The sequence below is a fragment of the Brachyistius frenatus genome, unplaced genomic scaffold (assembly GCF_029030835.1).
Source record: "Brachyistius frenatus isolate BFR_SWC_R1_liver_20210118 unplaced genomic scaffold, ASM2903083v1 Contig_9, whole genome shotgun sequence".
NCBI lineage: Eukaryota > Metazoa > Chordata > Actinopteri > Embiotocidae > Brachyistius > Brachyistius frenatus.
This window is the reverse complement of record NW_027210608.1, coordinates 2,750,503-2,762,927: the sequence shown is the minus strand read 5'-3', so window position 1 is coordinate 2,762,927 and position 12,425 is coordinate 2,750,503. Positions and strand designations below refer to the sequence as shown.

Below are 12,425 nucleotides of genomic sequence, written 5' to 3'. Positions count from 1 at the left end.
CAGTGACCGCACGGCAGGGGGTGGAGCTGTTAGGTGAGAAGCCTGTCAAGTAACACACACACGCACACACACACACACACACACACACACACACACACACACACACACACACACACACACACACACACACACACACACACACACACACACACACACACACACACACACACACACACACACACACACACACACACACACACACACGGATGTAGGTATCTGGTACATATTTGGTATATGCATAAGTGTGCATCCAGGTTCAGAGCATCAAATGCTGCAGAAGGCCAGAAAACAAAGACATGATCACAGCACAGATTTATTTTTCAATTCTATTCTGCAGACACACTCTGGCTTCACCATTTCCTCTGTAGTGGGTTCAAGCCCAGACAGGGTTCCCTCTAACAACTGCAATCATGCCTCCAGCTGTTTATAACCAAGCATTTGACCTCTGACCTCTAATGCGCACACCTTTCATAATGACGTCCAGCGACGCGAAGGTTCACCACAGAATAATAAGCAGGAGCATCGCACATAAACACAGGGATGATTTACTTGTTCTCCATAACGTGCATGTTTTGGAAGCTGTGAATGTTTATGGATGGTGATTATGTGAGGATGTGGTGAAAACTTACTTTGATGAGGAGAGAGTACCTGGCTGGTATTCACAAAGACACACCTGTGAGATTTAGGGGATTATCTGTGACTTCACACCCTCTGCTGGTCACACTGCGTAAATGGATGACCTAAAATTCTTCTCTACTGGGGCCAACTGGGCTGTAAATCCTGCTTAGTGGCACTTTAATGGTCACTGTTTGGGAAGGAAAACATAGTACTTACTCACATACCACACAAAACACGTCCCAGCTTATCTGATAAGGAATCTACAGTTAGGCCTGTAGTCTACGGGGATCTGTTGGCTGCTTATGTTTTAAAGTCTTTGGCTGGTTTCAAAGATTTTGCCAGAAAAAGATAAAAGTTTTATCTTATTATTATTATTATTATCTCTTTTTACCAACACTGAAATTCCCCTGATTGTGTTCCAACTGATCTAATTGAGAAAAATGGTGTAATTAGTTATCGGTGCTGCCCATCAGGAACTCTTACAGTGAGCATCATACAGTGGATATATATTCATATATATATATATATATATATATATATATATTTATTCATATATATATATATATATACATATGTATATGAATATGCATACACATACATATATACATATATGTGTGTATATATATATATAGCAGGTAGGATACATATAGATAGGGTGCTTTTACTGATCTCCAAACTGTAAAACATGTGCACAGGTCTAAATAATCACTTTAATCACTTCTCTTGAACTGAACTGCTTTTCCAACAGATAATTTTGGGCTACAACTGCTGATGTTAACACAGCATTCACATTATTTGGTATGAATCATGAATACAAGCAGGCAAATGTATAAAAAACATAGTTACAAACATTATTTTTTAATGCATTCACCTTTGCTATGCTTAGTCTCAATATGAATTGTTTTGAGAAAAATGACAAAAAAAACAACACATTTTGACAAACTTTTATTAAACTATGCGTTTGCCCCTCTTGGCAGCTGATTTTTAGTAAAAATAAAAAACTTTTGAGCAGCCTTCTTTCTTCATGTTTGCCATGTTTGGCTCAATTCCCAACTCTAAGTACGGGAATATGTGCAACTCTCCTCCGTGTAACTGTTTACATTAAGAATATGTTCACAATCAGGTTGTAGATAATATATGGGCAATAAAAGATATTTTAAAATGTGTCTCCTTAGACAGAATTACCATTGCATGAATCCACTTATATACCTTTTAATTCAAAGTTTTCTATAATATCTAAAACTGTATTTTATTACTTAACAGCAGATACCAGCAGACTCAACTTGTGAAATGTTTTTTTCAACAATATCATACTCACGAATCTCATGAACTAGTTTCTGAAGATGCCTCAGAGAATAGCTGCACAGCTCAGACCTCAGCACTGGAGTCTGCAAACAGGTGCTGGGGAGGCCGACAGTGCAGGTCCCGGGTATTGTACCAACGCCCTGCAGGCAAAACTGTCAGTGGCACAGCAGAGCGTCCACGGACAGACTCAGGAACAGGAAGAGATGTAGACGATAAAGTTCGTCGTTTGAAGTGGTTCAGCTCAGAGGCACAGCTCAGGGACTCAGACATAAAGGCTCACGCTGCATCTTTCTCACTCTATGTCCTGCACGCACATCCATGGCACATGAAAGGCAGCAGCACAGCCCTCGGTGGTTGAGAGTGTTGGGGTTTTATAATTCTTGTATCTCTCAGAGCAGTGTAGAGTTCAGTCAAGGCTCACTGTCCTGTTCTTTCCAGCTGTGAGGTTAGGAATTATGTACATGTTGATACTTTGACCACCAGCATCAAGACAAAGATTCAGGTTTTGGTGCTCATTTTGCTGGGTTTGAGTGACTGTTCCTCTGGGCGGGAGGTCAAAAGTCAGGTACTGAGCATGAGGTCTCCTTGTCCAGATCCCCACTCCCCAAAATCCACCTCACCGCTGGAATGAGGAGGATTGTCCAGAGAGATGCTTCGCCGCTCCCCGAACACCTTCTCCTGCAGTTCAATGATGTCATTGCGGATGTCAGCCATCACGAGCAGAAGGAAGTCGAAGGAGCCGGGTGGTCCCTGGAGACAGAAGAGAGAGTGAGGAGGACATTAAGATGGCCTGAAGGTCCTTACAAGAGAATACAATACAAAAAAAACAGAAAACACACATTATGCACCAAACTGATGTAAAAAGTTAGGCTGGCCTGTGAATGCTACACTGATAATGACAAATTGTAGATCAAGATGAGGTAGGAGCTCAACGATGAACTTTAATCCCAGGTAGAAGATGAGGAATTTACATTTGCAAATTAGTTAAGAATGATGTAGTTATTTTCTCATTGATTTAAAATATGAATATATGTATTGTGTGTGATCCATAAAATGAACTTACAGGTGGACCTCTGGGACCTGTTGCTCCTCTGTCACCCTGTCGACGAGAAACAGCCCAAATTAACCCAGTTTTAATGCAGTAAACTGTATGCAGATTGTTACCAAAGAGCTCATTTTAAGACAGTGTAGCATCATTAATTTACTCATGCATACCCAAACATGTAAGCAAACACACATGATGAAAGTAAAGATATGTTATAACAACCTTTAATCCATCTCTTCCTTGTGCCCCGGTTGGTCCCTGCATGAATGATGAAGACACAGGAATGATTTGTTTTCTGCAAACTTTTCAACACGTGTACTTCATGTTGCAAACTTACAGCAGGCTTCCTTTTAATTGGAGTAACACACACACACACACACACACACACACACACACACACACACACACACACACACACACACACACACACACACACACACACACGCACACACGCACGCACGCACACACACACACGCGCACACACATATCTTGACATGTCATAGCTGGAAAAACACAGATGTAACTGCAACACTTATGATGGTTGTAGTTCATTTGGGTGTGTCAGTCTATGGTTTACAAGAAAACAATGCAGGAAATTTAAAGTACCTTATTTATTTCATGGAAAGGTTGGGTGGTAGTAAGACTGCAGTATGAGTAATGTGATAGATCGCTATATGTCTGTGTACATGAAATAGTTTATTGATCAACAAATAGCTCAAGAAGCAAGTTAGTGCTTTGACACAATTTAAAGTAAGTTTACCAGGAAAAATATGATTTTAATGTCTTTTAGAAACAAATCTCATAAATCCATTATTTACTTACAACTAAGATAGTGACTTCAGATTTCAGAGCAGTTTATTTAGGTGGGACTCCAGTGGGAGCTAAACCCTGTGATAACCCCTAAAGTATGGAGCCAGTTTTTTTTTCTTACCACCGGCCCCCTGCGGCCTCTCTTGATATGCTTCAGGTCAGGTTCTGGACCAATGGGACCCATGTCTCCCCGAGGACCCTGAGGGCCAGGATGACCCCTGTCCCCCGGGTCCCCTCTCTTTCCCGGCTCTCCTGGGTGTCCTGATGAAGCCAAATAGAGGATGTGATAAAGAGAACTTTTAAAATCGGAGAGCGGTGATAGCATCAAAGTACCACAAGGTAACAACAATTAATTATGTCTACACTTGAGCTTCGCGGTGACTTAAACTCACTCCTGTTTTTCACCTATGCTGTATGTTTGCTTGCGTATACTGTAATTTATACACCTTCTGTGTAAGGCTTTTTAGTTTATTTTATTCTTTTCCAGTAAACTTCTTAAAAAGTGCCTAATCATATAACTCTCCCTTCACAAACAGTTTTTCATTACCTGGGACCCCAGGAGCCCCTGGAGGGCCGGGTAGACCCTGAAGACAAGGGCTATCAGGACTTTTTCCTGTGCGTCCCAGAGAAGGTTTATCACTTCTGTTGGCCAAGTCAGGTACCTGCAAACACAGAGAGAGAAAACAAAGCAGAATGAATAGAGAGGCTGTGTGGTTACAGATATTTTGACACTTTGGCTGTCTCTTGTTGAACTATTAGTCATTTGACCCCAATTAATCTAGATATTTACTTTCAAATATAAAGTGTTACTCACCTTTGCATCCATCATCATTTACATAAAATGGTCTGGTAACTAAAAAGACTGCAGTAAAGACCACTCAGTCCAAAATAAAGATGTTACCTGGTTAGGTGACTGTGTGTTTCCCAGTCTTAGTTTTAGCTGCAGCAGACTGTTTTTCATATTCATAAAATCCTGACAGGTGAATGAGCAGGTTCCAGCACTCATCGAGGTGTCTGACTTCCCCGATGAACTCACTGCAAAACAAATCATACATTTACAAAGTGCAGTTTGTGAAGCTGCACACTCACTTATGTTGTTTGACAGAACAACATGCATTTCTGTCAATTATTTTTTAAATTCAGAGTATGTTAAAGGTGCAATATGTACAGTATTTAGCTTAAAACTTTCAAAATTTAAGTGAAATTTTCTACAAATTGTGAGAAATTATGGTGCTGACGTCATGTCAAAATTGTCAACATCATCTTCTGAGGTTACCAAGCTAACCAGCTATCTCCGGTCAGTCCTGTCTCGTAATACCACTCTTTACCACAAGATGAGATAGTGAGTCACTGCAGTGTCAAGTATGCTCTCTGTCGTAAATACATCAATATACGCTGTTTGTCTTTACAGGAGAAGTCTCTGTGTGCCTATCATTCAGGGTGTGCATGAGAGCACGCTGCGGGTGGTCCAGTTCCAGCTGATAACACTGAATGGAGGGCAGATTGCCTGGATACTGCGGTAACTCACTATCACCCCCTAATATACAAAGTGGAGTTATAAAATAGAATGTGCTTTTTTCCAAATTGCACCTTCAACACGACTACAAGAGCAGACATTTTAATAACGGCTGGTGACACTGGAAATCTAATCCTAACCCTTAGCCAATATTAGTGCCACACTAATATTTTCTATACCTCATTCAACCAACACAGATTCCTGGTCGATGGGCAATGAAAAGGGGCATCTTTATAATGGAAAATTGTCATTAGTACATTTAAAAACTAATCTTGTAACATTATTGATCTTTGGTTTGTCATAACATAATCTGTACTGTACTGATCCTTCCTATAGCTGAGAGCAGTGCCTGATCTCAAACCGGTACAAACCCAAAAGAATCCGTTTAGTGGACACTGTTGTCCTTCCTAACCAATAAATCCTATCACACTTTGTGACCGGTGGAACGCAGACACTTACGGTTGTGTACAGGGATGCAGGTGCGCTGGTCCGGTGACAGTATGTAACCACTGTGGCAGCGACACACAAAGCTGCCCACTGTGTTCACACACTCGTGGTCACACACACTGCTGCCTGAGCTCTCACACTCATCAATATCTGTATATATGTGTGTGTGTGTGGGGGGGGGGGAGGACAAAGAGAGAAATAATGTTATGGTACAATCAATGAAATCAAAATCTGCATTTGGAGGGTACTCTAAAATAGCTTCTGTTCATGCAGTGATACAAAGTGAAATGAAAGACAAAGAGAAAGATATGTGTCATGTTGACATCAACCAATCAGTGCAACTTAAGTTATATTTGTCCAAATATTTGAATTCTCACTCCTTAGCCAGAGGGCTAAAATAGGTTTTATATTTCTTTTACAATTTAAGAGTTGTTGGTTCATCAGTGTTGCTCCAATAACCTTACTGAGCCCCAACATTAGTTTAGATCTTCTGCTGTATTCCTTTATGGCAGCAAGGAAACCTGTTTTTTCTCCACAAAACAGGAAGAGGGAGCTGTTTCACCTTTTTAGAAACATGAAATATCCTTTCCAACATGGTATGGTTCAAAGAAGCCAAAAAATAAGTTATGGTGGCTATTGGTGGGTGGGCCATAGTGTCCTCAAGTTCAGTTAGATCGAGTCTGACTTGCTCCTCCCCTGCTTGTCTACTTCTGGCTCCAAAGAGACCAACACGGTGACGGCCGAAATGCCTCATTCTTTAAAATTTCACAAACCAATGAGTGACGTCACAGTTGGTTGATGCGTTCACTCCACAGAGTTCATGAGACAAAGTTCAAAACTGACTTTGAGCTTTGATTTGGTTTAATGACTCGACAATCCAGACACTTGTGGTAACTGAAGATGATTATAACACTGACTGTATCATTACGAAGAGTAGGTGGTGCTGATTGGGGAAGTGGATGTAAGTGAGGTCGATGTGGTAGAAAGGAGACCAGCCAAGGAGAGAGAGACAGAAAAAGTCAGACTGTGGTGGGTTGATGTAGAGACAGTGACTGGGCATGAAGACAAACAGAGAAACACACACATGGAGCTGCTGGCAGGGGAGGAAGTGACACAGGGAGTAAACCTAAAAGAGGCAGAGAGATATGAGACATGACAACAAGAAGGGAGTGAACTGACCCAGGCAGTAAGGAGATTTATGATTGCGGTGTCTTTCTCGGTCGAAGCGATAGCCGGGGTAACATGTGCAGACAACTCGTCCAAAGTTATCAGTACACTGCTGCTCGCAGGGCGACGCGTCGCACACATCCACACCTACAGAGATAGAGAGAGAGAAGGCAGACAGTGTAGGGACCGAGCATCTTAAATTGCTTTATTACTACCTCAATCTGTTCATAAAGTCCCATATCAGCAACTGGAAACTGATCATCACATGTTCTACTGTTGTCAATGTGATCAATAGTTTTTCTCATGGAAGACATTTTTGACACATCACAGTAGGACAAGCACAGGTGTTAATAATGAGGGAGTGATGTCTGAATTCCACTTTCCTGCTTTGATTCCTGGGTAAACATCACTAACGTTATTAGAAACACCTGTGCTTTTCCTACTGAGACAACTTTTCCTTGTGGATTAAATATAGTAAGTAAATTGAGATTTCTTACACATTTGAATCATTGTCATTTTGTGTCATTACTTGCGGGTCTGCAGGACAGCAGTTTTTGCATCTATGAAAGCTGATGCAATGCACTGTGAGATTGATAGCAGAAAGTAGCATTAGTAGTAAATGTCTGAACTTTGCTCCAGTGAATGCCACATTGGTTTTTTTTTTTGGTTTTTTTTAACTTTAATTAATAGATGATATAAAAAACAACAACATTTGTTTTGGTTGTATGTTATAGGTCCACATTAATCATCATGCATGTCTCGTATCCTATCTCAGAGCTTTTGTGCCTTAATAAAATCCCCTGGCCTGTGTGGGACAGTCATGATCATGAAGTCTAAGTGGACCATTGTCGTACAAATAATTGTGAAAAACAATTGATTGTCTTTTTCAGTTTATTTTATGGCTATATTATAGCATCAACCAGATCATGGTTTATAAATACTCAGGCACTGAAGAAGAAAAGACAATTATTGGCTATTGTCTTAAGCTTTTCAACTGATATGACATGATATTAATGTTCATACATCCTCAGAAAAATTTAATTTATGTTATATTGTGTTTTGTACAGATAATTGGAGATGAGTCTAACGTTTATGCAAAATGACAACTCAAATAATTATAATGAGCTGATTAACTGTGACAGGCCTAGACTTGGCCTGTAAGCGCAGCACTCTAAATTAAATTTGAACCAAAAGCACCCACTGAGGCTTTTAAACATATTTAGGCTTCATCACTGCTGCTGTGTGGCTCAACAGTGTTCAAATTGTACCCTGCTGGGAGAAATGTGTTACAGATGTACCTGGTGATAGATACAGGAGGAGCTGCTGTAACAGCAGTAGCTTTCAGTTATAGACTGCTTGCACATCCATATGTCAATTATTTAAAACAAAAACTTGTTGTGAGGTGTAAATGCATCAGCTGGCTTTTTTTCGGTCCTCAAACTTCACAGGTTATTACAATCAGCAGAAAGAAACAGTGCACTCTAGTGGTTAATGTGAATCACTGTTACTCTATGGAGGCATACTTTACTAGTGCATTAGTGTAAAGTATATTTCAAGTATTTAGGTAAAAGACAATTACTAGATTTTTTTTTTTTTATGTGGAAAATGCCTGTGCCAAAAATATTTGACACTTTCTGTTTTGGCTGATATCAATGCAGTGTACCACAATGCACAAGTTATCTGAAATGATCCATTAAACATACTTTTTCCAAATTGACAAAAGTCTACCGTAATAACAGCATCATCAGGATGAAACCGGAGCTCCATTTTGACAAAGTGTTCTCCATGTTGTGTTTTGTGCTGCTTGTTCTAATCTACAAACTGCTGTAGAGGAAAGATTGGAGCATGTGACTCAGGGGTGAGAGTTTATGAACAGAAGACAGAGTGTATGGTTTACCTACTTTCAGGTATGCACTGGCCCATGATGAACCTGAATCCCTCACAGCATTTCCTCCTGAAAAAAAAGAGAGAATAATCAAATGTTTGTATCTCTACCACCATGTTCACATCAGCACTACAGCGGATTATTATTAAAGGAATAGTTTGACATTCTGGAAAATGCTTTTTTGCTTTCCTGCTAAGAAGATTGATTCTACCCTCGTGACTGTTTGATGAACATAAAACTACACCCTGATGTTGGTTGAATTAGCTTAGTATAAAGTCTGGAAATGAGAAAACAAGCATATCTTAAAGGTAAAAATAAGTACTTTTGCAGAATAATATGATGTCCCAGTTACCAATTAGACATTTGGGTGAAACTTTGTCATAATTAGTGTTTGAATTATTGAGTAACAGTAGGGCCACAAATGTTTTCTGAGGTCGGTGACATTTAACCTTTTGACCAACATATTCTAATCAGTTCTTCTTTGAGTCCAAGTGAATGTTGTGCTAAATTTGAAATAAACTCCTTCAAGTAGTTTTTGAGATATCTTGTTTACAAGAATGGGACGGTCAGACGGATGGACAGACAACTCTAGACACGACTGTCACCAGAAACTTTGCCTTGTGCAGGATCACAAGGAGTGTATCCCAGGTGACTTTAGCCATGCCAATAGTGTCAAAACATAAAACCAAAGAATAAAAGTGTATTATCCAGGTGTAAAAACCTGCCTGTGTCCACAAGAACTGTTGAGAACCACAGTAGTGAAACGGTAGAAAATGTTCACATCCAACTGCACTGACAAATGCACTCGTGTGAAGTGTGGCTGTGGATGAAAGTGTGGACAGCAGTGACATGTCTGGCAGTCGGCTGTCAACAGACCATTCAGAGGGACGAGTGCAGCTGGACATACAGCAGTAAAGCAACAGCAGAAGGGGGCACAGACCACACTAAGTGATATGTCCAGTTTACATTCGAGTTACTATTAACCTTCATCATAACAGGATCAGAACAGAGAGAGAGGATCCTGTACAACCATAGGCCTGAAATTAGCATAACTAACTGTTATATCACTGCACAAACTGAAAATAAATGTCATGCCCGTGTAACACCTGTTAAAAAAAACAGCATTGGATATTTAAATGGACACGTACAAAAACCAAACAAATGCAGACAACTGCTGTATACTGAAGCACTTCTGACACATCTTGCATAACAGTTGGAGTTCAATCAACTTGTTTTTGTGGTCATTCTTTTGCCATTTTTCCATCACAGCAAGATTATGTACATTTTAGTCACTGAAAACACACTCTGCACAGTTGCAAACTTTTCAGCAGTTTCTCACTCCGGCTGCCTGAGGGCTTCATGTCTGTTGTGAGCAGCTGCAGTTATTACTAACTCTGATTTGGCATATTTCTATTTTTGTCTCCTGGACAGTACTTGAAGCTTGACCAAAAGAAACAACTAAAAACTATTACTTAAACTCTTAAAACCTGCTTGACTCCTTAACAGTCTGTGCTTTTGTGATGTAAGCTCCCTCACAGTTTGCTGAGCGCATCATTGTGCAATGATTTCTCCCAAGATTGATTTATGGTGTTTGGAAATGACACTCATCCAGCCATCCCACAACAACCCACCACATGTTACAGACATTACAGTTGGAAAAACAGAGGGGAAATGGCTCAGAAAGTGGAGCAACGCAACCACGCAACAAATATCACACATGCACATGCATGAAAGGAAAACAGGAAGAATGCACCTAAAAAGTGCATACTGTTACCGGAGGGGTTTTAGCATGCTGTCTCGTTCACGGCCCCCTCAAGACAACAAGTTGCTTTTATTCTCTTCCAACCTCCATGCAGTGTAACCCTAAATCACTCGGAGATCTCCCCTTCCTTCTCTTGAATGAAAAATAACCTATAAAACAGCGAGGCTGGCCTAAACTGATGAGATCCAGATGAGAGCAGCTTTAATCTGCAGCCTGTAGCTGGGAGTGATGAGAGGGATCGATAGGGCCAGGCGTGGAGCTGAGGTGGAGACAGGAGAGTGAATGCTGATATTAAGAATGCCACTCATTCAGTCGGTCAGGCCATCCATCAATCAGTCAGTCAGTCAGTCAGTCAGTGATCTGAGCTGGGTTAATGTGTTGCAGATGCCCGCTAGACCAGGGGAACTTCTTGAATCTTTACTTTTGTGAGAGCCACTAAAACGTTTATTTGGGAAATTGATCAAGTTCTGATGTGACTTTGAAGTCTGTCTATATCTTTATTGAAGAAGATAATCACCAAGCTTTTAAAACAGGTTATTCCTCGGACACCATCAATTCAGGACCACATAACCTCGGTATTTGTCTTAACCACTCTATGTAAGACTGACAGGTTTGTGAGGGTAGAGGAAAAAATATGGTGCTCTATCAAAGAAAGAAAGTGGGCCAGTGAGATCACCCAATAGCAGCATTGTTAAAGTGCATATAAATCAGAGCATTATGCTCTGATCAGGACGCTTCTGGTTTGAATCCCAGCTGCCCCAAACTTTACTGACATGACTTATCTTAGGAAAATATTAGCCTCTCTGCGCCGATTCAGTTTTCTTCACTGTGAATACAGTCTGCTAACGTGGCTCCTATTAGCGTTTGCACAGACACTCTGAAGGGCGGACCAACCAGCGACCAGTGTCGGTGGTTAAGTGCGTTTGTCCCGCAACTCTTTCACTGTGATTCAACAGCTGGTGACAATGATGAGTGCAGCATTAACATTATTTTACTTTCGGTAACCGAAAAAAAAAAAATGCCTCGTCATGCTGATGACATTAATTAAAACTAATTTTAAAATTACCCTGTGCTCAGGAAAAAACACTTTGGTGGAGATGGTAGGTAGTTGGAGCAGTGGCAGTGTCGACCGGTTTTAGCTGACGCTGATAAAACCAGCAAAAATAAAAATAAATGTTTACAAATAGTTAATAGATATACTTTAAATCAAATTATCTTACATTTCTTTGCTCTGAATTCTTTGAATTTTGAGCTTAATATACCAGTTTATAAGTGGTTAATTTAAACCATAATTGATGAACTGTCAGATAATCTATTGTACAGTTTTATAAAGTGTCAGCAGGCCTCTTCACAAAGGCTTGTACATGGAACATCTTCATAAATCCCCTCTACCCTCACCTGTCAAATAACAAACAGATGGTGGAGGTGAGAAAGTGAGAAGGATTTTAAACTACTTTATCACACCCTCTTTTTCATAAATATCACATGTGCACTGAACAGCAGAACCAGGACGGTGGCAGTGAAAACTAACTGAACTCACTACACATCTTCACACACCGACAGGCAGCGTGTTGCTCTCAGCAGCTCTCCTCTGTGTGACTCTGATGGGCAGGACTGTGGGAGGCCGGGGATGTCTGGACCAGAAGTTGAGGGTGGAGGGTGAGGTGACCCGTGTGTTTTTGTTTTGGATTGTGAAAGTATTTTTGGTCCAACAGGCAACAGGCTCGGTCAACGTGACACAACCTCTAAAACACACACCATTACACTGGAGTCTGACTGGAGCTCTGTGTGTGTGTGTGTGTGTGTGTGTGTGTGTGTGTGTGTGTGTGTGTGTGTGTGTGTGTGTGTGTGTGTGTGTGTGTGTGTGTGT

At 40.6% G+C, this 12,425-nt stretch overlaps 1 protein-coding gene across 1 annotated transcript in view; it reads right to left on the bottom strand.

Moving 5' to 3' along the window:
- Positions 1-1,382: 1,382 nt before the first annotated feature.
- The window catches only part of LOC138616152 (collagen and calcium-binding EGF domain-containing protein 1-like), a 35,769-nt gene continuing 24,726 nt past the window's right edge, over positions 1,383-12,425 (bottom strand). The window contains exons 3-11 of the mRNA XM_069690259.1: positions 8,810-8,862; positions 6,921-7,055; positions 5,754-5,891; positions 4,680-4,813; positions 4,326-4,440; positions 3,900-4,039; positions 3,191-3,226; positions 2,987-3,022; positions 1,383-2,673 (exon numbers count right to left, since the gene is read on the bottom strand). Coding sequence (XP_069546360.1) covers positions 2,485-2,673; positions 2,987-3,022; positions 3,191-3,226; positions 3,900-4,039; positions 4,326-4,440; positions 4,680-4,813; positions 5,754-5,891; positions 6,921-7,055; positions 8,810-8,862 — 976 coding nt within the window. The 3' untranslated portion in view covers positions 1,383-2,484. The remainder of the gene's footprint in view (positions 2,674-2,986; positions 3,023-3,190; positions 3,227-3,899; positions 4,040-4,325; positions 4,441-4,679; positions 4,814-5,753; positions 5,892-6,920; positions 7,056-8,809; positions 8,863-12,425) is intronic.